General features: G+C 36.9%; 1 protein-coding gene across 1 annotated transcript in view; it reads right to left on the bottom strand.

The window, feature by feature from the left end:
- ITGA8 (integrin subunit alpha 8) overlaps positions 1-26,000 on the bottom strand; it is a 113,214-nt gene that overhangs the window by 36,859 nt on the left and 50,355 nt on the right. The window contains exons 17-24 of the mRNA XM_039569095.1: positions 25,352-25,506; positions 24,038-24,175; positions 23,508-23,575; positions 22,403-22,550; positions 15,878-15,970; positions 10,193-10,272; positions 7,135-7,215; positions 1,747-1,852 (exon numbers count right to left, since the gene is read on the bottom strand). Coding sequence (XP_039425029.1) covers positions 1,747-1,852; positions 7,135-7,215; positions 10,193-10,272; positions 15,878-15,970; positions 22,403-22,550; positions 23,508-23,575; positions 24,038-24,175; positions 25,352-25,506 — 869 coding nt within the window. The remainder of the gene's footprint in view (positions 1-1,746; positions 1,853-7,134; positions 7,216-10,192; positions 10,273-15,877; positions 15,971-22,402; positions 22,551-23,507; positions 23,576-24,037; positions 24,176-25,351; positions 25,507-26,000) is intronic.

The raw sequence follows: 26,000 nt of genomic DNA on the forward strand, positions 1-26,000 counted from the left end.
TCAAATTCTAAGTGGACACTGCCTTGAAGTATTTAGGGAAGGATTTATAGATATTAACATCACGTTATTGATGGAGAATCTGTGGCAGATAGGAGAGAAGAACCCCTCCAAATTAGTCACAAAGCCAATGGCAAATCTGGGAGAACAGTCTTTGCTGTCCAAGTCTGTATTCAAGAAATCCATCACCTTTCCCATTTTTTCCTACATACGAAGAGTTGAAATTATCTAAACAAGTATAAAAAAATCTCAACCCAAAACACTAGCAAAGAAACACTATAGAAATATGAACAGTGAACTTTAACAGTTCATACTTGAAAATAGTAGCCAAAACTTCAGAATGCAAAAGAATCACATTTCAGGGCACGGGAATAGAAGGTAGAGCAGAACTTAAACTAGCTTCTTCAGTTAAGAACTGTATTAGTTCTGAGTATTGAGTATTTTCAAAACTCTCAATCTAAATTTCCTCAAAAGAAGTAAAGGAACTAGTTTTCCTAAATCCTAAATTAGCATCCCAGGATATTACTTTTTTCCAGGGAAAATGAACAAAGATAGAAATAATAAAAGTTTAGAAATCTAGGCTATTAAAATAGTTTCCTGGTATCAGTTTACAGTTTGAAAATAACTGATGACAACAGAAAGTCTGGACGTGTTGTCACTGGGCATGAAGAGCTAAAGAAGCTGAACCTCATGGACCTTCACGCAAAGTTTCTAGAGGTGTGAGAACCTTTTTTTTTTTAAATTTGCAGAATTTTTGTGACTGATGACCTTTAGTTAGAGCTAAATAAAAACCCCTTTCAATCTTACATCTTCTGGGAAACTGTCTAGTCTTTTTTATACTTTGCTGATATAAACCATGTAAGTGGTTTCCTTAGTAACTGTAACTAATTACAGTAATTATTTTAATACATTTGAAATCACATATATAGTTTCACAAACAACCCAAATGCTTGAGACAGGAAGATGTGTTAGGCATTTTTCAGTTTAGAGAAATGTGTTAAGATGAGGAATTCACAAATGATAACTTGTATTTTACAGTTGTATTCACTACACTTTAGCATGTCATGCAAAATTGTAATCTTACATTGCTGATTAAGCTCAGTTGCTTATATTTTCTCAAGTGCTAGTTTGTGAATTATAACCATATGTGAAGCCTTCTGTTTTACCCTCTAGAATAAAGGCCATCCATCAGATTCTAAGGATGGCTTCTATTCCACGTAGTTCACTCAATGCCTTTTTTCTAAGCTGAACTCTTCTCTTTAAATTGATGAATCATCCAGAGGAAAAAAAACCAACAAAAATACAAGGTAAATATATGTGTACTTCAAACATTAAGAGTTATTTTCAACAGAACATTTTCTGAGGTAACAAGTTACACGTATGTCTACTTTTTTTTTCAGTTAGCTAGAAAGAAAACATTTTTTCCAGTGCACAGCTTCTGATGAGAAGATATTTGACATTGATTATAAGGAAATTTTAAGGACTGTTTTTAATTCTTGTCAAACACCCAAAATGTTTATAAATCCCTTAAATATCAAAGACAGACTCCTAGCATAAACTAATATCTCCTCCACTCGCATGAACAGATAATGGGGTTGTGAATTCCCAGATTAAATTTGGGTCACATGCTAAAGTCAGAGTATTTACATTTGTGGCTTTATCTAGCTACAGATAAAGACAATAAACCAAATTCATCAGGAATTCAGTGGGGGCAGCGTGAGGTCCTGTGGCAACATACATATTTTTTACCTCATAGATGTGTTCTACTAAAGGACCAACTTCTTCTTCTTTTGTAGGTTCATCTTTGGGTTCCCAGTTGTGAAGTGGCAAAATAATTGTTGGGGGGTGAGACACTCTGTAATATACAAAACAGGTTAACACAGTAACTGTTACCAGTGACTGACTGCAGTAGTTTTAGAAAAAAATTAAGAACCATTATAGAAAACTGAGCCCTCAAAGGCTTGTTATTTGGGCATATTAATAGGAATTAGGTGAGGTGAATGCTACAATGCTTCCATAAAGTACTACCCAATCCTTGCAGATGACTGAGGGTGTGCATTTAGTTTCATACTTCCCCTGATGGACTGGCCTTTCCAGACAAGGAAGTAGCTCTATTTGGAGAGCAGAATCCAGTCTGCTGGTCATTTTTATCATTCTCACTGATGAGATATCTGAATACATTATCCACGAAAGCAGAGTAAATAAACGCATTTTCCCATTTCCTTTAAAGCCTGTAGGTGTTTAATGCTATGCATCTTTCTTCCCTAGAATACATTCTTTGGTATTTATTTAACTGTTCTGACTGTAAATTTCTATAACCTCTGTTATTACTCCTTTAAAAAACCTTGCAAAACAGTCTATCTCATTCTACAGGTGGGCAACGGGGATATTGTGACTTCCATAAAGTCATAATGGAAATTGGTGTATTGGGAAAGAGAATTCAGGACTAGAGCCTAAAAGAGTGCTCCAGGCTTTCCAACTGCTTTGCAAGCAAAGTGGCATCTATAGCATTCCCTGAAATACTGTTGCAACTTGCAACACATAAATAAAACATAAACAAAGAAAACTGTCACTTAATATTTGACATCTTTCTTTCTGTCTGCTATTTTATTTTTCATTTCCTTCTCTATCTGACCTTAAGAAAGTAGTCTTCTGTTAACATTTTTATTTGAATCGTGAACATTTTATTTCCCGTAAAAACTGGAAGTTCATTGTACCGGTCCCATTCAGATGCAAACTAAACCTCACTCAGGCGCTCAGAAGTTGGGAAATCAGATCCCAAGAATTTCTTTTAGCATGGTAGGTGAATTCTGGCACAGACATCTGTCATCTACAAGTACTGCATGTAACTCTTAGTGCTAAAATGGTATTACCCTTTCTTTGCCAGGGTCAAGTCTCACTCAGTTTTGCTGGTTTACAGAGTCTTTAGCTGAAAGAAAATCTATAAAATTTCAGTGTTGGTTCTGCCAAAGCTGGAATTTTGCTAACAGAAAAGTGTTAAAAAACAATCAATTTTTTTTAGAATGTAACATTGGAATAACATGATGGACTTCTAGGCACTAATGTTAATCACTTTGCAGTAGCCCTGCTACAGATTGCCCCTTGAAGAAACAATTGGATGGTTTTGTTGCAAATGCTGAAAAAATACTACTGGAAGAAACAAACAGTTCTTGATTACAGCTCTTACGTCATATACAGTGAATGAAATGTCTGAAGGAAAATTTCCTAGAGTATACAGCTTCTCAAAGCAGCAAGAAATCCCAGAGAAGAACGGCTTAATACCATCCAGCTGAAGTACAACTCTTTGTGAAATTTGGTGTATTCTGGAGTATCCTGCTAACTCTTAATACTTCCTCAGACTTCAAAAGGCCAGCAGTTTGTACTAAAAAGTATGCCAGAGGACAAATTCACAAGCCCACCCTAATAAAAAACAAGAAACTAAACATTTTCATTTAAAAAGTAATTTCTGATTAAGTACTTAGCCTAAGTTTCACAAATCATCTTTTCAATATGAATTTTAATTATTGATTGCTGTTGGAGAATAGGAACTTTAGGATGTTGTTACAAAAGCCAAGACACGTAGACCCTTAAGCTACCACAAAAACCTGCAAATCAGAAGCTGCACATTGACAAAAGAGAAGAAGGAACACTCAAAACTCAGTGTTTTCTATTGCACTGCCAGGGAAATATCCACAGCATTGCAAAATGCAAAGTATAAATTTAGAGATTAAATTAAAATTACTATAAAGCATATAAAAACATTTATTTTAACAGAATTTACAGTTATTTTGAGGACTTCTGCTATTGACATGAAAGTAGCAAAATTAGGTCAAATGAAAAACAAATCCACTCTTTTCACTATTTTATTTTGTATTTACCTGAGAATATTTTTAACATTTGAATGATTTATTAGACAAGGAGTTTTCCTAGACTTTTAGGTGACAGTTGTAGTCAAACAAGAGTACTGAAAAATAAGATAAACAAAGTATGGTCCACAAAAAAGGCTTATGTGGGACATACAATAAAAATTCTGCCGGCTGCAAATCCTCTCAATCCAAATTACTTCCTTCCTGAATCTCTCATTCCCCTAGTGCTCTTTCAGCAGTGAGAGATAACAATGACAATACTAAAACTCCTACATTTTTATAGAAGAAAAAAGGTAAGCAGAATAATCAAATCTTAGCCAGCAACTAAGCAACTGCTTATTGAACTATATAAGGAGTTAATTTTCCTTTGAAGAGGATATTGAAGAAGATTTCTTCCTTTTTCACAGAAAAAATATTTGCATGGTATCTGCATGTATGCATATATGCACAATTTCATAACTACTTACTTTTCTTCAGTAAAATGTACAATGCATCCAGTTCCACCTTGTGCAACTCTCTGAAGAGAAGTAGAGAAACGACTACAATATATTTTCCAGTCCAAATGTGGACATAATCTCTCTTTTATTTTTATCTAGGAAATAGTGAGCAATTCTCTTGGAAGTGGATGTTTTAGCATCTCTCAGTAATTAGCAAAATCTGTCAGCAAAGCAGTTGGGACTGCTATAGCTAATAAGAAAACTAAAATACTTAAGAGGAAAGAAACTGGAAGTCATTCAATTAAGTAATTCCTCTGTATATAATAACCTGTTTCTTAGCACTGCAGGCAGCAATTCAAGCAACTTTTTCCACTCATCACCAAGCTCATAAGAACTGAGGATTCTGTGGTCATTTTTTGGTCTATCTATTTACCTGTTACAGAACTTTTCATTAAAAAGAACACACTATGGCACAGAAAGAACATGATGGAGGCAAAGTTTCCAAGAAGTTTGCAAAGAATAGAGGTTTGGCAGATTTTTTTATTAATGTGAGGAGAAACTTCACTAAAATAATAGAATCCACAGCACTGGAAGCAACCCTTTCTGAGAAGTGCTGTGTATGTAACCATAAATGTTCTGGTCTGAAACTCCAGACAGTCCTTAGCCTGGGTGTTCACCCACAGCAATACCTAGCAGCTGCTGGCTCCCAACATTTTCTCACACATCTGTAGCCCATTAAATAACACCTTCAATTCTTATTTCCTCAGCCTCTACTTCTTCTGTGTTACACATTTTGTATTTTTCACCTCTCTTCCTATCCAGCTCATTTCCTTAGATCACCACTAGCTACAGAAAATGAAATAATATTCTCACTTCCGTTCTTGTTAAACATGTTGTCTTTCAACTGCTCCTTTTCAGAAATAAAATAATTAACTTATGTCCACACTGCCTTTGAGTGCCAGCCTTTTTTTTCCACCTGACTAGTTTTAGGGTTAGTCTTCTTAACCTGGAATACACTTACGAAATATGATGGAAAATCCTTTAAAAATCTCTCTGATTTAGACTGAATATTAGAGCAGATAGATTGCATATTAGAGCAGGAAACGTTCTCTGTGATCTGCAAAATTATTTGACTTATTGCTAGCACTAGGTAGTCATATTGTCTCAGAAGTGACAACAATAAATACATTTTTATAAATTAAAAACCCCATAAATAAATGCATTTTTATTGGTTTACATCTAAGGCAGCCCCTTGAGGTGCATCACTTAAGAGACATCTACCCCTCTTGCACCAGCCAAGCCTCATGGCCTGACTGTGGAAGTGAATCTGAGCCTTGTAGTTCCTGTTCAACCCTTGCAGAGCTGGTAATGGTTAAAGTCTTGAGCTGTAGTTTCATAAGTAGGAAATCTAATATCCCAGACAAAAAGCACTGGGGGCAATTATTTGCTTTAAAAAGACATCCTCCTGACTTCCTCCAGGATAGGAGTCTAGTTCCAAGATTGTACAGGGTAGTCTGATATTCTTATAAAATCTTAGAATCATTAAGGTTGGAAAAAAACCTTAAAGATTATTGATTCCAACCGTAAAACTAGTACTGTCAAGTTCATTATTAAATCATGTCCCTCAGTGCCAGATCTACATGTCTTTTCAGTATCTCCAGGGATAGTGATTCTACCACTTTCCCAAGGAGCCTCTCCCAATACTTGACAACTTCTTCCGTGAAGAAAATTTTCCTAATATCTGAATTGAACCTCCCCTGGTGCCACTAGAGGCCATTTCATCTCATCCTGTCACTTGTTACCTGGGGGAGGAGACTGATTCCCACCACACTACAACCTCCTTTCAGTTAATTGTAGAGAGCAATAAGGTCTTCCTGAGCCTCCTTTTCTCCAGGCTAAACACCCCCAGCTCCCTCAGCTGCTCCTCAGACTTCTTCTCCAGGCCCTTCACCAGCTTGCTTCCTTGCCCTTTGCTGGACTTGCCCAAGCACATCAACATCCTTCTTGTAGTGAGGGGCACGAAAATGATCCCAGTATTCAAGGTATAGCCTCACCAGTGCCAAGTACAGAGGGATGATCAACGCCTGCCAGCCACACTATGTCTGACAAAGCCAGGATGCCATTGGCCTTCTTGGTCACCTAGGCACAGTGCTGGCTCATACTCAGCTGGCAATTATCACCTAATTGCATTTTATAGTTTGCAAAATCAAGTTATATGTGAAAACAGAGATAGAAATTATCATCTTTGATCACATCCTGTGTTTGTTTAGTTTTGGTATACTTTGTGTCAGTGAACAGGCACTTGCTTCAGGCAGAAATATAAGAATCTTACAGTAGTAGCTGGTTGACTTTTTATCATAACTTATTTCTTACTCATCCTTTCTCCAAAAGCTTCACTCTGCTCTCTATTAGTATATGCCTTGACATAATGCCTTTCACACTTCCAGCCATAAAAGCAGTAGATCCTGTTTGGTATTCAGCATTAAGTGTCCAGGTGGTTGCACAAGAAGACATATGAACACATATGAACACATACGAACAGACATTCCATATTAGTAACATCCATGCACAATCTGAATGCCCAAATAAAATGTTGGCTCTGACTGGTGTTGCTACAATGTGAGGTTCTACAGGTTGCTGTCTGCACAGACACTCAGTAAGTCTGCAGTAGCTCCATCCTGCAAGGCTTGCAGGGGTAAGACCCAGGTGTCCCAGATGGATAAAGCATTTGGGTTTATAATATGCCATAAGATTCACTACATGGGATTATCATATGCAGAAAGATTCTGCAAAAAAGTAGTTATCATAGTGAGGTGAAATAATTGAATACTTACCCTCTGATTTGTACTTGAGCCACAGCACTGATGTTGATATGGAGGTTCACTAAGTTGCTGGTGGGATTTATCTTGTTAGAACTGGAAAAAATATATACAAATGTTAAAAAAGGTTATTTATCAGAACTCTAGATTATCATAGCACTCAATACAAAAGGCCCCCTGGACACATGACAGAACAGGACTCCTATTGCCACTCTTCAGTCTTGTAGGACACTGGTATTTAAGTTTGATATTATTTGAGCTCATCACATGCTTAATAATATAATCAACTCAAGCATCCTTTAAAGAATCTTATGATGATGAATAAGATGATACAAATTTATTTGGCTCAGAATACCATGTAAATTCCCTTGTACAACTCAGCTATCTGTATAGATAGAAGTATCTTAATAGAATACAAGTTTGTTTTCATGCATTGGAGGAAGGCAGTGTCAATGAATAAGACAGGCTTTGTTATAATAAAATTTATTTTTATGACTCTCCAAGCCTGTGACTTTTGCATGACAGTCTTTGGGGAAGAAGAATCAAAATCAACTGTTCCTTTAATTTTCTTATTTTCTTCTTTCCTGTATCCAGAGTGTTTACACTCCTAAAACCGCTTAGCAGTGAAAACAAATCTCTGTATGTTTAAAATGTAGTGCTCTAACTCATCTTATTGTCTTTTCTTACTGCAAATCCTTAGTAATAAAGGTAGTTTCTCTTGCCTCAAAAGGCCATTCCTATGATTATAGCCCATTCATACAAAGAAAGATTTGCAGGTTCCAATTCACGAAGATAGTGAAGTAATTACAAACTTAGAATTTATTTAATTATGGGATTAATGACAGTAAATTTGCATGTTTTTTTCAAGCAAGCATGGACTTCCTTGCTTCATGAACGCTAAGTTTCTATTGCTGTTATGGTTTGCTGTTATCACATCTGGGTAGCATCAGTCAAATGGAAACATTCAGAGGAGGTCAGCATTCCCAGTGACTGACTCCTGAGGAGTAAAGAGCAACACTGCTTTGATCCAGGCTTTCTGGTTACAGATTGCTAACATTAAGAACAGCTTTAATTTGTTTGTAAACTAATGCAGATTCCCATCACACATTTTTTGAACTTTCATGTAATCCTCTACAACCATTGTTTTGAGCATAAAAGTACAAGTATAAAAATTATTATACCACTACTTTGTTAGAATAAGCTGCTTTCCAATTTGCATATTCGTCCTACTTCCCATAGAGTTAAAATAGAGATTTTGATCATATATATCTGGTATTCAAACCTTGTTTGTGCTTTATGGCATTTTTTAGAGAACAAAATAGTTTAAATAAAAGTGCCAGGACATTTCTCTCTCAAAGGGGTACATAACTGCACAGCAACATCCACATCAGAAAGGAATCAGATTTCAAGACACTCCTCAGCCTCGTTTGTTTCCTACAAGTAATGAACTTCAGTCTTGCAAACCAAAATATTATTTTCCACTTGATGTTTTCAAGTAAATGAAAGCTCTCTCTTTTGAATAAATTAAAGTAGGACTCAAATTCACATGTATTCTTCCCTTTCCTTCCATTTAGGCAATTTCCTCTTTTTGCCTCATGGAGTTCCCTTTTTCTTTTAGGATTGTTTTACTGAGGACACAGAAATGCACAAACTCTCCTGCTGCTTGTGAAAGAATGTACAAAGCAGTGAGTTTTACCTGTCGGGTACATTCCCTATGCAAGAAGTTCTACTCTTTTACTCCTTCCTTTTTTTTGTTTTTTAAATAGCTGTGTGCTTTTCAGCATTTTCATACCAGTCTGTAGCCCAACACATTTCCTTCCTTTACATTTTAGTCAGTCACAGTCATGGAGGAAGCATGAGATGTTACTGTCTTCTGAAGTTAAGATGTATTCCTCAGTAAATTCGTGTCGCTTTTTTAAAACAGCGACGTACCTTCAACTCTTATTACCTAGAAAGATTTAACTATCCAGAAAGCTCTGGAGCTCCCCACTTTCACAGCATGAAAAGGGTAGTGACATGAGCCTTGGATACCCATTTAAAATGATTGCTTGCATTAAGAAATGAACAGTGGAATGGACAGGGGACCTACAAGTTAAATGCTGTATCTCTCTCCAGAGGAGTGAGCCCATGTCCAGATTTGCATGATCCCCAGCCAGATCCCAGGGAGAGGGCTGAGGCCTGACCAAGCACCTAATGGACTTCTGTGGCATTGCTGTGCCCTTCCTGAGTTTCTGCATGTCCTTTGCTTCAAGGGTTACATTATGGAGACATGACTTAAACATTTTAAATGTCTCAGTTATTTACCATAATCAACATGATCAAGGCCCTCATTAAAGGCCAGACATTAGCAATTAAGTCTCTGCGTGTGGGGCAGAGAGGGCCCCATACGAACTCCAGTGTGTATTTGATGAGGACAGATGGAGCAGAAGCCCTGCCACCTACCTCAAAAGTCTCAGGTTTGTTTTTGAGGTTATCCTAACCTAGCCTACTCCGTGCTTTTTTGCTCCTGTGGAAGAAGTACTGCTCAGCATAAAACACAAGATTCTACAGTATTAATATGTGAGGCCCACAAATAGGGAGGAATCTAATGAAAAAATTGCAAAGGTTCACCTGCAACAAACTGAAACAGTTCTCTCCATGCCAGTAAATCTGTTGAGCAGATTTTAACTGCTTTTTTTTTAAACCATTTTCTAAATTTTTGTGAAGAAGAGGCGTGTCTGGTTTAATTCAGAGAATGATATGTTTATGCATATTCACCTTTGTTACAAATTGATCACTGTTTATTAATTCTGAAGTAGAAAATATGGCAAATCGGCAAATCAAATTTGGCAAATCTGTAGAAAATCCTTGGATTATTGACCAAAATCAGTTAACCTGAATTTTAAAGAAATAAGACTGATTTTGCTAAAAGCTAACAAGGCTCCAACTCCAAAAATCCTCCTGAAGTAAGCTACCATTGGAAAGCCCATGAAATAATTACTGACACTCAAGAGGGACCTTATTATATAATAAACTTCATATGTCAATAGGAATTCATCATTTAAACAACCATGCTCTTGATAAAATACCTAACCTTTTTATTTGCAGCTCAAAATTGATGCTGAAATCTGCATTTTCAAAATGCTGAACAGAAAATCGAATGCCTGTGGAGAACTGAGAAAGAAACAAAACAACAGGTTACTAGAAACAGTTGATCTCTCCAGATCAATAAAGCAGTACCATTCAACATTGCATTTCACAGACTTATACTAGATACTGTTGCTTTTTAAAGTTAGTATGAAATAACATCATCTAGTTGTTCTCAGGAAAAAATACCATCCTGCCTGTGTATGTCACCAGATGGAAAACTTGGCTGGACAGAGGAAAGATCAGAGGAATAGAGAAGCACACTCCCAAGAACACAGCAGTGGGCCCTGCTTCATCCAGACAGTCTCTGCTTTGCTTTGCCAAGCCAAAAGAAAATAACAGCTGTCTGGCAGCTCTGATCTCTGTCTCCATCCATGCACACCTTTGTCCAGGTCTGCAGGGCTTCCTAGTAACTGCATTGTCTCTGCACCTATGAGCTCTGCACTGCATGCTTTAGGTGTTGTGGGGCTGACTGAGCACCTGAGGCTAAATTAGCAGCAGTTTTAATTTACTTTCAGTTTGATTCTTTTTTTCCATTGCAGTTCTGTTAAGAGGAATACAGCTTCAAAGTTATATTTGAAGTTCAGTTTGCCACCACTTGGAGTGAGTGACCAGAGGAGAGAGTAAAACACACAGCTCCCAAAACTGAAGGAGGTAAGTGTTTCCACTGGTGCTCCCTTGCATTTATGCAGATAATTCCTCCCTGTGACAATTTCCATTTGCTTCTCAAGAAGAGCAAGGATAAGCAGATCAAGTTAATTCAGAAGAGAGAAGGGCTAACTAGAGAAAGAATATACAATAGCATATGGTACGGTCTCTGTAAGCCTCTTGTTGAACATGTTTGCAGTCCCAGTGTCTAAGTGGCAGGTGAGTAATGGGAGATGCCATCTTCCCTCAGTGTTAAATCAATTAAATTCTACTGAAATATTTAAATTATTGTTTTTAATTGTTTCAACTGCACATTTTAAATGTGGCAATTTTTGAAATGTGAATTTTGCAATTCCTACAACTTCTCACTCCCCATCTACCTTCCATCTGGCCTGATGGTAGAATTTTTTGCAGGATAACATGCACATTGTTCTTTCATTTTTTAAAAGAGGATCGTTACACATAGACATATTCTCCACGTGGAGAAACAATCTTCCTGAGAAATTAATCAAAAGGCACTAGGAAATGAGGACATCATCCCCTCATTCCTGCCAATATCTGACTAGATTAGTGGGGGGGGGTTGGGGCAGAAAAAAAAAGTTGTCTGCTTGGCATGATTTCCTTAGAATATTTAAGGAAACCTTGTCAGCAACAGGGCAGGACACAACAATGTAGGGTTTTATGTTTGGGGCTTACATTCAACATCTCTGAAGATGAGGAATTTTCCTCTGTGGATGTAATTTTGTATGTTTAAACAATTCCTTTTTCCCATCATTTTTTTTTCCTTCAGTTCTCCTCCTTTCTTCACTTGCAGTGGTGCAACACAATCCATCACCAGAACAAGACTTACCTAACATGTTTCAACTACTTTCACCTGGCCCATGCTGACACAGTATTTTCATCATAAATGGAGTGGCGAGTTCAAATCTTTGAATTCTGATTATCCTAATGTCATAGTTACAGTTGATCTCTCCTTTTGGAAGCAAAATCTTTCAGATGAAAGATTATCAAATCGAAGTGCTTATCAAATTACTCAGAAGTCGAATAGCTGACTTGGAATAGAGATGTAAGCTCTTTTTAATTTTTAGCTCACTTTTTGGAGATGATATTAGCAACTGTATTGATATTCCATTCACCTTTAAAAATATAATTACTTTCTTTAGTTTTTTATACTAATATTTCCAAATATTCAATTAACCATTTCTCTTACTGTTTTTACTAACTAGCCTAAATAAATTTGTTTCCACTTATAGCAGAAAAAAGATTTGATGAACCAAAGATAAAATATTCATCAGACAGAGCAGACATGAAGTGCAGTTTTGATGATCTATTACATCCCTGAGGCTTAATCCCCTATTTAATAGTGAAACACACTCCTACTGTACATCTCTAATAAGTTGCAGATGTTGTCTTTGTATAGTCATATGACTTTGTTAATGTCAAGTAACCCTTGACATTGCGACTAATAATGGGGCAAAGATGCTCACATGCCCTTGCTGAAAACCCACTGAGGCCAAAGGAGTTTAACTTGCTTGAACCTATAACTTAGCAATCACTCAACATCCTTATTTTAGTGGGACATAAATTTTATCAAAACAGTTTAATTTTACTTAAAATTTTCCAAGTGAAGTTAGTTTCATTAAAATTGCATTATTTTCATGTTTGGAACATCATGTATCTTTGAAATACACGACATTTCTACTATTACTGGTAAGTTTTAATCTATTACGTTTGACAGGATTTAGGAGTATGCTGGGAGACAGAGGTGTAGCTTTTTTTGAAGTGTCTTACAGTGTGTAAGAAAGATAAAACCTGGTGCTCTTGAAGAATCAGTTTGGCACATACCAAGAAATAGGCAAGATCTTCCAAGTCTCCAGTCTTCTAACTTTATTTCTATTAATTTCTATGAACTTCCAAATTTTACTACCAGAATTTTTAATAAAACCTACATCTCACTTGCTAACGCCACTGAACAGGCATTAGTGAGCTTGTCAGTCTGATCGATTTCAGTGCCATAAATAAGTACCTTGAGCAATCTCTGCCAGTGAGATGCTGTCAGACATTTAGTTTGCATTCTGGGCCATGTGGCATTGAGGTTTCCTTACCACGTCTTTTTATCTTCTTTTTTACAATTTCATCTTTTTTTTCTTTTTAACTTCAAAGATATTACTGAAAAGGTGAAGTATTTTTTTGTGGCCAGTAAACAATTTTAAGGTCTATGTAGATGACCATAATGTATTTTGAAGATGTGAAGTGTCAGACAACCCTGTAGTCTGCTGTAGTAATATCCCATGGATTATATTACAAAATCCTGACATAACCCTCATACTCAGAAGTTGATCTTCATGAGCTCAAGAATTCTAGGATTTCAGGGTGCTGGCAAGTCATTTAGGTGACTCAATAGTTAAAGAGTTTTAGGAATGTTCAATTTCGACCTAACCCTTCCTTCCCACTCACAACTTCCACAAAGAGTCCCTTTCTGACTGAGTATTTTGAGAATAACTGATCTCCTGCCAGAGCAGAATTGTTTTGCAAACTTGGAAATGGATCAGAGCAACGTTTTGAGGTTTATGCAATTTGTACAAAGGGCTGGTATTCTGCTTTTGGAAGTACATTTGCCATCATAAATATGTTTGGACTGAAAAAAACAAGTCCTTTCACCTTTACTCAGCTTCCAGGAGAGCTGGCTTCAAAGATAAACTTAGGATTTAAGACTTCACTCACTCTAATCAAACGATTTTGCCATCTGGCTTTGTAATGCTCTATCTTTGTATCCCTCAATTTTAAAGGGCTGGATTATTTTGTTATAAAGTAGAAAACCCTTGAATATGTTATGAACCCTGCTGTTTTATTCTGCTACTTCTAAGTCTCTCTTTATGAAGTAGTTTGCTTAGGAGTATCTGGTAATGGCACTTAGAGCAGTCCTAGAGTTGATTCTGAAGAAAAGAAGGATTAGTTATGCTGTGAAAATTCGTAAGGAGACAGCTGGGATGTAGTACTGTTTTAGTGGCCACCAAATGACATTCCTGAAGTCTTCACACTGCTAGCATTTTGGGTGAAGGACGATGTGCAAACAGCGCTTTGGATTCAAAGGGAGGCGTATGAGGGTCTGTAGTCTAACACCTCTACACTCAGACCTTTCCATTATGCTTATGACAATATGCAAACTACAAAGATTTTCTTCTTGGTATACAAGTTAGTGTCTTTTTTGTTTGGTCTTCCTTTTCTCTTCCAAACACAAGGGGTTTTATGCTCTCCTGCCCCCCTCCACTGCATCCTGATCACCCACAAGATTCTTGTCCACTTCTGTCTGTATCTTGAGAATTTGCTTCTGCCTTGAGACTAACTAGGAAACTACTAAGCACGTAAGTAAAACTGCTGCCTTCTCAATTATTTGCCTTGACTTGGAATTTGTCTCATGCTTTGGCCCATCATTGCGTCCCATCATCCCATTATGAAAATTCCATTCCTCAGAAATGTTTTCAATTACTTTTACTTTTTAGTATTTTTGTTAAGTAGAATAAAGCAAAACCTACAAAAGCTTTTTGCCTTTTTGTCTATGTCCTTCCCAGAAAATCTTCATAGTGATGTCTTTAGACTTCTAGTTCACAGTAGTTCAATGGAGAAGGACCCTCACCAGGAAGATTCCTCTTCCCAAGAGGTCCATCACCTAGAGCTCAGTTTTCAATGGTTTCCACCTCCTTGTAGTCCCAAAGAGTCTCTGGGACTGCTTGTGACCATGCAAGCAGATGACTGTATCAGACACCTGCCCTCACTCACTTTCAAAAGTTCTATGGCTGATCTGTGGCTATCCCTAGGATCCAAAGAAAATTATTCTAGTCCCAATCTCCTATGATATGACCCATTTGGTTCTTCTATTGAGGGTCAGACATGAACTGCTTCAAGATCCCAAGAGGCCAGGAAAACACCCCTCTACAGAGAGGCTGAAGAGTGAAATATGGAATGTCCTTCCACAGGAAGGACAAACCTTAACTTAGTAGGGACTTTGAAAATACTAAAGAAATTTGCTTTGATTTCTTTGCAAAACCATAGGTCCAATATGAAATTCAACAGTTGTAGTTTTCAATTAAAAGCTGTTATTTATTCCTGATATATGTTCATGCTGTTGACTGTTTCATTTTTATTTGGACAGTTTTTTATCTAGGTATCATTGTTTGGCTTATTTTCTTTTAGTGAAATATTTATAGCACTTATGAATTTACGAGAAACACTAAATTCCTCTGCAAGAGCATCCATGGCTGAACATTCCTGGATTTAACACTTCTGGATTTCCTGGATTGTTTTATCGTGAAATAGGGACAAAGGATGACAATTGTGGAATTTTTTATCTTCAAACCTATTTTTAATTCTTATCTAATTCTTATCTAGTGTTCATTGTCAGTTACTATTCACTTCAGCTTTTGGTGAAAAACAAGGCTACCATCATTCCATCTAATGTGTAGTATGATTTATGACAGGCTCTCTTAGGAAAATCTTTAGAATTACAATAATAACTTGAAGCAAAACCTTATTCCAAAATTTTCCTGGATATAAATTGCAATATAAATTGATAAGACAACCCTTATACACTGAAGATGAGAATCAGGACGAAGAAGTTGTCACTTACTATACATATATCTATATATATTTTAAATAGATGGAATACTAAAAGGGAGAAATAAACAGATCACATTATGGATTGGAATTTTCACTATACTAGTCCAACTTCTGTGATAAATTGAATAACTCTCACTTTCTTTAAGTGATATAAAACTAGCATAATTAATCTTTTAGATAAATAAATTATTAACTTTTCAGAAGCACAGTTCTGCCTTTTATACACCAACAAATTATTTTCCAGGTAAATAATTTGGTTTATGTGCTGCTTATTGGGACACATTCTGGTAATTGAATAAATTTCCATTTGTTCCCCTTTAAAATTCAGTTAGATAAAAATCAGTAAATGCATCTGATTTTCCCTTACATTTGCGCCAGCCACCATGGGGTTCCCAAGATCACAAACCACCATTCTAGTTTCATTTTCCATCTTGTAATCACAGCTCAATACACGCAGTGCCTGCAACAAAAGGACACCAATATAGAGGTCAGAGATCACAGCGAAATTTATCCAGTTGGGAAAGTGATGCCTTTTTGACCGTGACCTTTCTTCTGATTTCGGACACCTGCTCAGTGCACTATCAAAACATTTACTTGGTTATTGTCAGACAACGGGGGAAAACTGATGCCAGAGAAAAACAAACAGGATAGTTTCCCAGTACCTTAAGAATCATGATGAGATCACTCTATGTCTAGTTTTACCATACTGCTTTGTTGTTGTGAATCATTCCTATAGCCATTATGACTCAACAGAGAAAAAAAGAGTAGGCACAACTAAGTGAGAAAAATAGGTCTCACACTAATCACAGCAGTTGTCACCAAAAGTCTCTAGAATGAATTTCTGCCATTGGCAAAACCTGGATCAATTCTAGATCTGTATTTTCCAATCTGTGGTAAAATACTTAAAACATTTAATACTTCTGTAAAAACATAAACCTTTATGTGTGTTTATAAATCAGCAACAAAGGAGACAGGCTTTCACATTACCAGATATAAAGGTTTTTGTTGATAATAGCAATCTTTATCACTAGTAATATAATCTGTAAACAATCTGTAGAAGAGGAGGAGCAGCTATTAAAGAGCGCAAGCTAGGAGGTACAGAATAAGGCAAAGCAATAAAATGTGGGAGGTTTGCAATAAAATGTGTGTGTGGGGGGGGGTTCTGTTTTCCTCTCTGACATCTTCACTAAATGGAAGTATTTCCATATATGTGCAGAAGTAAGCCAGTTTTGTAAAAGCAGGATGCAGCAAGTTGCATTCCCTTTCTGTTCACTTGTGATTCTCACAGATGAAGCAGTGTGAACAAATTCGTGCCCTTTATATAAAAAGATCTGGGAAATCTCCAGAACAATTTGCCCTATCTGTAAAAGCCAGCATGGACATGCTGTCCTCATCCTTTCCTGAGATTAAAAGAAAAGACAGGACACATCCTAAACAGAGCCCATGTGAAGCATGCCCTCAGCACACACCTCATTGTACACTGACATTTTTACAGTTTGCTAGGAGGAAACAAAGTTTGTTACACAGCATGTCCAGTGCACTAATAGTCTTCCCAAGCCTCTCTAGGGTTGGGAGGGAAGGATTTTTACACTCTTTCCAGCTGGTTAATTAGAGGCGGGAAGCAACATATGGGAGAAAAGAGGGTGTTAACACAGTTGAAATCAAACTTGTCTGGAAAATTGTCCATTTGATCTTGATATGTGGGTTTATAGTTTTGCTTTAGTTGGGGGAGGGGGGTTGAAACTGAGGTCTAAAAGTTTGAAATAAATACTCATTTATATTAGATATTTGGCAGTTTCTTTAAAAATGATGTATCATAGACCAGCACACAGTAAATCAGCTCTTATCACACATTTTTTTGTCCCTCAAAGGCTGAGAAAACAGAGGAGTTTTTCAAGTAGTTCTTTTGCAATCTGGGGGCTATGTTTCTAGAATGAAAATGATTAATGGTACAGAATTTATATGACCAGCATCACAAAAGCTAATTTGTGCAGTATAAAGATGTGACAAAGGGTCAACTGTGGTAGAATTCCTTCAATAATGAGATTTACTGCCTTCGTTTTTGCACTGATCACCTTTTGAGATGGTTAAGTACAAAATACAAAATTAAAACCAGGCAGGAAGCAAGCAAGAGCTGAGACTTGTACACCTACTACTGTCAGTGCGTTCACATGTAACTCAGCCAGATGGAAGGGTTTGCCACAAAGCCCTTCTACCTGACACTGGTAGCAATTTGTATTTCTGTAGTAACACACGGTCTTTTTGGCAGTCTTGATCAGAAGTAAAACCCCAACAATTAACACGTGTGCTCCCAGGGTGCATTTTAACTAGGAAGTGATTGGATGCTTCAAGTAACCCAGGCAGTCTACAAACTAGAAAATCTTTTTTGTGGTCATAGTGTTGAATTACTAATTGATGCCAGATTAGTTAAACACAACAGGCTGGCGAGTAAAACACTTCCTCTTTTCTTTACCATCACCTTCCAATTTTGTTTTCTGGGGAAAAGGGGATGGATTAAGTACCATCTTCTAGTTGATGTATATGTATGTATTTAGTTGATGTATGAAGAACTAGTCTTTGCCTTCATCAGGCTCAAATCACATCTCATCTAGCCAGCCACAACATTCTTAGTCTAAGAATTTTCACTTAAGACAAGAATGTTTCAGGACTTTTTCTTGTTTTAAGAGTGCTATGCTTTAGTTCAGAAAGGCATGGGGGAAAAGGCTCAGAGTTTATCCATTGTAATACGTATCTGGATGTGATCTGTACCACTCTGCAGTTTCCAGCCTGAGCAGAGGCAGTTCTGCCAAAATACATAATGTTTTTGGTGTGTAACAAATATCTGTTAGTGCTTTGTATTTGCCTGATTTACTTACACTAATTATTCCATAAGAATTTGGGTCCCAGCTTTTGCTACTAAGGCAGTATTGAGCTGTTTCAATACAGGCAACTCTGTCACGGAGCAAAGGATTAGTGCACAGTATTCAGGCAGTGGCTGGGGGTTCAAACACACGGTCATGCTAGTGACTCTTGTAGTGCCAGAATGTACCATATAGTGGTATATACTATCTCTGGATCTACTGCTGGAAATATGAGGTAATATAATGTGGTTATAATTTCTTCACAGCAGCTAATTCCAATAAATTCACACCTACTGCATATGAACAGTTACTGCAAGCCAATGGGTTTCCAGTAACTAGTGATGCTGTGGTATGTCTCATTTATCTGGTCTCTGGACCTTCTAAGTGTTTCCGAAATACAGCTGATGAAGAACACACTTGACTTCATTTTAAGTAATTCTATTTCAATCATCAGCTTTTGACTGAAGGAAGTGTCGGCATCTGCAGGAATCAATGAAGCTCCAAAATCATGTCCTTGACCTCAAACTTTAAATCACACACATTCACTTGCTTCTCCACTTGCATAAGATCACATTTCTGCAAAATGTTGTTCATTTTTCATGCAGTTGCACAGTCTGTGTGCAATATTCTACAGAATCAGGTCTGAGGTAAGAAGATAATGCCAGCTGAGGCAGATCAAACACTGTATTGCACAAAGCCGAAGGGAGGAGGAAGAAGGCAAGTGAATTTTCAGTTAAGTTTTTGACTTCAGCAACTTCCAAGTGTAAATCAGATGATATAGAATAACACAATACATTGTGAAAATGAAATAAAGAAAAAAACACCAGGGGTGGAAAGGAGGCACTTAAGGTGTTTCTCTACTAAGCACTTAATGTGTGTTTCTCTGTTAGATAGACTAAATCCAGAGTAGCTCCACAATAAAACAGACAAATATCCTCTGTGAGTACAGTTACTTTGAAATTATGACAGTGTAATTTAGTTATTTGATTCTACAGATTTTTCAGTTCCATCAGAAATGTGCCAAGTGATTTATTCAGCTGATTACATTTCATTTATTCTGGTCTCAGTCTACCTGTTTTGTTGGCTCTGAGGTGAATCTTATCTCTGCCTTAATACCAGGAATTCTGCAGTCTGGAGAAAAACAGCTACACAGAGGACTGTAAACACAGATACAACCAAGAGTAAATGCAATCCTAGAGGCAGAGCTTTAACAACATGATTGCAACAGGTTCTAACATACATCTACCTGTCTGCTGAAATTGTTCAGTATTAAATTAAGTGTATTTCAGGAGCAGTCACAGATGCCCCATTGGCAGGATACAACACAAACACAAAAATAAGTAGTGAAATCCTGACTCCACTGCAACTGACATGAAAACTGTACTTTTCATCTATAGTCCATGCCTCCAAAAATGCCTGCAGACTGAGAGACCTTTTTCCCCTTATACCTCGGTGTTTACTGCATCCGGTGTGATAATTTCTTCTGTTACCTTGTCAGTTCAAACTGCTGTATTTTTTCAAAGCCCTGCAAGTTGAATGAATTGAGTCCCTCTCACTTATACTCATTTATAATATGACCCCTAAGAATTTCGTCATCCTGGTAAAAGAACTATTTACATTTAGAAAATTTTAGAAGAAATTTACAATATAAATTTCTTTTCCAAGTGCACTTAGAAGTTAATTTTTTAGTTTACTTAATGGACCCATAATATTGCAAAAAACATAGTTTTCTGAAATATACATTTACCATTTAAAAACAATGGAAAGAATAAACTTGCTTTCAGTGCCATTTGTAATCCTTGTGAAAATGGTCCCTGAAATGCAGAAAGACGCTAACAACGATGTAGAAAGTAGGACTAATGCTTTGATCCTTCACAGAAAGAACATGATGACACCTTTTTGAGTGGAGTAAGAATGAAAAGCAAGAGAATATGAAATAAATTATGTATGGGAGTGAACTAGGTAAATGTGGACAAAAGGAAGGCAGTTTTTTATAAATCTACAAGGATTCAGAACTGGATTTTTCAGAAAGTTATTTTGTCTTCCACAGAATCTGAAAAGAATGAAGAAGTTGTATTATGTTTCCTGGGGTTTTAAAATTTTGTCTTCAAAAGAAAAAGTATTCTAACTTTAAAACTCCTTCCCAACCCATTCTAGCTTCTCTTTATTCTTCCAAAGCACCAGGATCTCCCATGTATTCTTTCCTTCCTTTCTCCACGAGTCTATTTTGTTGGCACTAAAAAATTCAATTTTTCCTAAAATCATAAAAAGCTCTGAATTATTTCTCTCTGCTCCGAATCATAGAATGGGTTTGGATAGGAAGGGGCCTTAAAGATCATCGAGTTACAAACCCCCTGTTGTGAACAGAAACACCTTCCACTAGACCACGTTGCTCCATCCAACCAGGCCATTTCCAGGGATGGGACATCCACAGCTTCCCTGGACAGCCTGTTCACCACCCTCACAGCCAAGAAATTTTCTTAATATCTAATCTAAAGCTACTCTCTCTCAGTTTGAATTCGTTCTCCTTTGTCCTGTCACAACATGTTCGTGTAAGAAGTCCCTCTCTGTCTTTCTTTTAGGCTCCCTTCAGGTACTGGAAGGCCTGATGCAGCCAAGGACACGTTTGGCTTTCTGGGCTGTGAGTGCACACTGATGACTCATGTCCAGCCTCTCATCCACCCCCACCCCCAGATCCTTCAAATAATAGGTATGTCCTAATACATTCTGTGGATTTTAGAATAAGTGCCTCCTTTGACACCTTGGTAACATCTAAAAGAACAGCAAAAGATTTCTAAGGAGGAGTGAAGAAAAAAGGTAACCATTTGTAGCACATTAAAGAGAACTTTAGTTTTGTAGATTACAGTCCAAAAAACCAGAGGCTTTGCTAAGAGAAGAAAAGGAGTAATAGGCAGTAGGAAGAGGCTGGTGTCTTTAAGATACGCTTCTGAGATGTGAGGTTGCAGAGAATTTCTATCATCTTTGATGATAGCATTACTTCTTGTAATTCTTCTTGTAGTTTTTTTCAAACTAGGTTAGAAGCCCATTAATAAAGTCACTGACAGAAGGAGAATAAGGAAATACCTTGTAAGTACCTTTCAACTTCCTTAAAAACATTTGCCTTTAGAAAGGAAATTAACTTGCTTTCTCCCACTCTCACCCTTGAGGCCCTCTTGAACATTCCAGGCACTAAGAGAAAAAAGCAAGCTCATGTTGCAACAGCTTGGGAGATTTATGTGCAGATGAGGCGATTTGGACTTGCTGTCCAACAGAGAATACATGAACACTCTGCTTGTTTGCAGGATAGTGTTTCATCTTTGCTCTTAAAAAACAAACAGACCCAAAAAGGAAAAACACTGCATGTTCAGTACAGCTCAGCATGACTTCAGTCAACATTAGTCCTTCTGTGAATACTGGCACATTTTACATTACAATTGCATTTTTGGCCCATTCATAACATAAAAGAATTGATGACAAGGGGAAACAACTTTGTCAAGTTTATACTGCAGTTAATGTCCAGCTATTCAGGATATTGGAGACTGGGACACCCTTAATAATGGTAAAACACTAGTGTGCTGTGTGAGGAGACAGCAGTGTCCAAGTGTCAGGGGGTCAGCAGGGCTCATTAACTCTGACTGGGAGCTGGTACCATGGGATCCCAGGCTGGAAGTACTCAGGGAATTTGGCAGTATTACTTTCTGCTACTGGTAGTGTTTACTGGTTCAAAATCTGAATTATGTGAATACCTCTGTTCCTAGGAGAAATGTAACAGTATTTGTGTGGCATTATAACTAAGTTAACAGGAAGGAGCTGAACTGGTCTGAACAGAATGGTCCTGTCCTTCCCATCATTTGGAGGCATGGCTAACCTTTACCCTGGACTGTGCAAGCAAGGATAGCTGAGAGTTGATGGAATCCCTCTTCCTGAAAGGAACCTCTTTATGTGCTGCTTTCAGCTGGTACAGTCTATGCAGGCTGTCCTTGCTCTCAGTTGTCTGCTTCATTATCGCTAACATTTTGATTTTCCTTTACCTTGTTGTTGCGTTCAACCCCAGTGTAATCTGCTTCAGGTGGAATCTTTATATGCAGCTCAGCTTCATAGGCTCCTTCCCCATCATTCCTTGGATTTATTATGAGCATGACACAGTTTTCTTCTCCAATTATTAGCTGATCTGTATCCCTGTATAGAACACACTACTTGTCAGGAGTTAAAACATGCACAATTAGGATTTACAGATGAATAAAGCAAAAGGACATTTTGCTCTCAGAGCATCTGTTCTGGAAAATACTCTGTGAACACAAAATAAAGCATTTTCTATAAAAAATGACCCCATGAAAAAGTATACCAACGTCTGGGTAGAAAAAAAGTCAAGAGAAAAAAACCATGGCCAAAGTGGACTACCACAAAACTTGAAAGTCACTGGTATAAAATTTCAGAGCCTGACTACTTTCTAAACGGCAAGAAGTATTTAGTGGAGGAATCACTTGCCATGGGGGTCTCATCAGCATTGTTTTCTGGAGGACACAAAGGTGGTAGTTTTCTCCTCATGTCCATTGTAATACCAAGAATGACAGAAATTCTCCTGAGACCTGCAATGGCACTGTGCCCTTTTCTTTCACAGCTATGGGCTGATTCAGATGATGTGCGGGCAGTCAGGTAACTCAGATGTTCCCCACTTGTCCTGCTTGGCATATTTCTCCCTTCATAGGAGAAACTGTTGCCATGTATTGAAAATTCTATTCTAACATTTATTTACTTCACTGTATATTGAGTACAGGAGAATTGCGTCCAAGTTCAAAGTCACTGGCACACTGAAATAAAAAACTTGAAATCTCCTGTGAACAACAATTTGTATCACCTCTTGATTTTCAGAGAACTAGAACCGCTAACAAACACCTGCAAACTATATTTTCTGTGATAACCATTAAACATCATGAATGTGGTTTGGAACTGTGTATTTCTCCATTTCTTGGTTTTATAGATGAAATGGATGCACAAATTAAAATCTGTAAATCAGGTAAGAATGATTAGTTATAGTAAACAACAGAACTGTGTTCTACATACTTCATTCTGTTGCAACAGTTAGCACTGTCTGGACTTTCTTATATACAGCATAATTTATTTTATTTAACTTACGGCATTGCAGAAAGATGCAAGTCAGGAATACATAAGTTGTCCTCCCCACAGTCAACCAGAATGTAAGCCTGTATTATTGCAAAGTAAAAAATTATAATACAGTTAGTACATGCCTCTAAGTCCAAATCACTTCCTTAAATATTGCTAACGTGTCTTAAATACCACTAGCACTGCCTTAGTGAATTAAATATTTTTCTCCTTTCTGTAAGTTCCTTTTCACATGGTAGTTGGAGATCATTTAGATGGTAAAATATGTCTTTAGCAGAACAATATAATCTTCAGGCCCTTTCCCACACTAACTTGGCTTACGTATTCTAGAATGCAATCAAAACTATGAGCACAAGAAAGTTTTGGAAATACTTGAAAGGCCTGTTGGTTCTATATTTATATTCAATCCACATTTTGAATTAATTAAATCCCAGTTGTGTAATTTCTGGCCGTGATACTCTTTTTTAAGGAAGATGACACACATAACAATTGTAAATGCTTCAATGTTTATATACAGAAAACGTGGCATGCAAAATTCATACCTGCTCTGCTAATGAGCTTTTCTGGTAATAGTTCAGTATTGGCTTCACAGTCAAACTATCTTCAAAACTGGACTCATCCAAACTATAATTGAAGTTTATATTGATGGGAGATAATTTATCTCTAAATTCTGTTTCATCCTGTGAGAGACAATCACATAATAAAAACCAATGGTTTACTATGATTATTTCAGTTAGTACAGTATGACAACAGATTCAGACTTCTGAAGGTGAAGATGTGGTCTTTATTGAAGGTAAAGGCATGATTCTTCGACAGCTGCTGGCCAAATTCTGGCTGCACGTGGTGCCATTAGGAAAGCAAAGTGACTCACCAGTAACTGGAATGCCCAGAACACATTGCCTCCACAGCCCAACATCTGGAAGAAGCTGGCTGAGCTGAGTAGACTCAGAAATTTTTCAAAGCATTAGCCTAAAATGAAGCTGTTTAAGAGAGACACACAGAACCAACTCCTATCAGCTACTGCCTGTCTTCCTTTTGAAATGGAGGTAGGGCATGTGTGGATTTGTGGAGGTAATATTGCTGTACCATGTATTTGTACCATATTTGTACCATAACCAAGAATTTATTTGAATTAGCAATGGTAAAACTCAACCACCTTTATTGTCTAGATATGTCCTTACATAGTGCTTGAAACTTCTCCATTTCACCTCCCACTGCATTTCTTGGACCAGACTTGGAATCTACTTCAATTGCATGAGGTAACTCCACCTGCAAGTGAGCAAGTGTTGACCCTTTCTCCTTTACAACTTCAATTCCACAGTTTTAATTTTTCTAAAAACATTTAAAAATATCTTTAAAATATTTTTTAAATATATGTATTTTAGGCCAATATTTCTGTAAGACTCTTTTAAAATATCTTTTGAACCTGAACTGGCATGATATTCAACATCATTAGTTTATTACCGCACCGTGAATACTAAAAAAGTAAAGGGATACCAAAAAAGGAAAGCAATCTTGCATTTTTGTATCAGAAGATGCAGTATTTGATCAGAATTTCCAGAAGAGTGTGAAATGAGTGCATTTTTACACACAGAAACCCTACACTCTTCAAAAGAAATCTTTCTTTAATACTTATATTAACAAAAGATGAGCCAAAGATTTACATAACAAATTTTTTCAAGGTAGCAATATGCTCTGGACATATTGAACATACAGATGAGGTCTATCTTACATCCCATTTTTGTAATTTTGGAAATTATTCTTCCTTTTCCAGTGGCTCCTTTTTTATTATTATCTTTAAATCCCTGGCACTACTCAAGCAATGATGACAATCCAAAATATTTTAAACAACTTACTCTGAGATAAACAAGGAAGTCCTGGCAATGGAGTTGTTTCTGTCTTTCTATCACAATGGAGAAGTAATGATATGGTTGATGGTAATCAAAGAAGAGGGTCCTCTTAACAGCTCCTTTCTGTTTCAATGAGTCTAACTGCAATTCACCTTTCAGCACTAAAGGATACAAATAAATAAATAAACTAGTTATTGATTTAACAGAAACAAAATAGCAAAGAATTCATTATGCATTATAACTAATTAACCTAATCAAGTCTTTCAAGAAAAACTAATCCATGCTTTAAGTGCCTGTCTGTTTAAAAGCCCACAAGTTTTTGATCCAAAGTATGCAGGACATGTAATTTAAGCTTTCTGATTTCATTGACAGATCATATGTGTACAGGACTTCTGTCTCTTTAATTTTTTTTTTTTTCCAAAACAGAACATTCTCCAACAAGGTACATTCTTGGTTTTGCTTAGAAAATTACTAAATCTGAAACAAAAATCATTTAACTGAGTAATAAAAGGCTTGTGAGATATATACACACACACACACACACACATATACACATGCACTTTTTTTTAACTGCATTTTCTTGCCTTAGGAGGATCTCACTCCTATTGTCTTTCCAAGTGTAGGAAAAAAATACATCTGAAATGGAGCAGGCCAG

The sequence above is a fragment of the Corvus cornix genome, chromosome 2 (genome assembly GCF_000738735.6).
Source record: "Corvus cornix cornix isolate S_Up_H32 chromosome 2, ASM73873v5, whole genome shotgun sequence".
Taxonomy (NCBI): domain Eukaryota; kingdom Metazoa; phylum Chordata; class Aves; order Passeriformes; family Corvidae; genus Corvus; species Corvus cornix.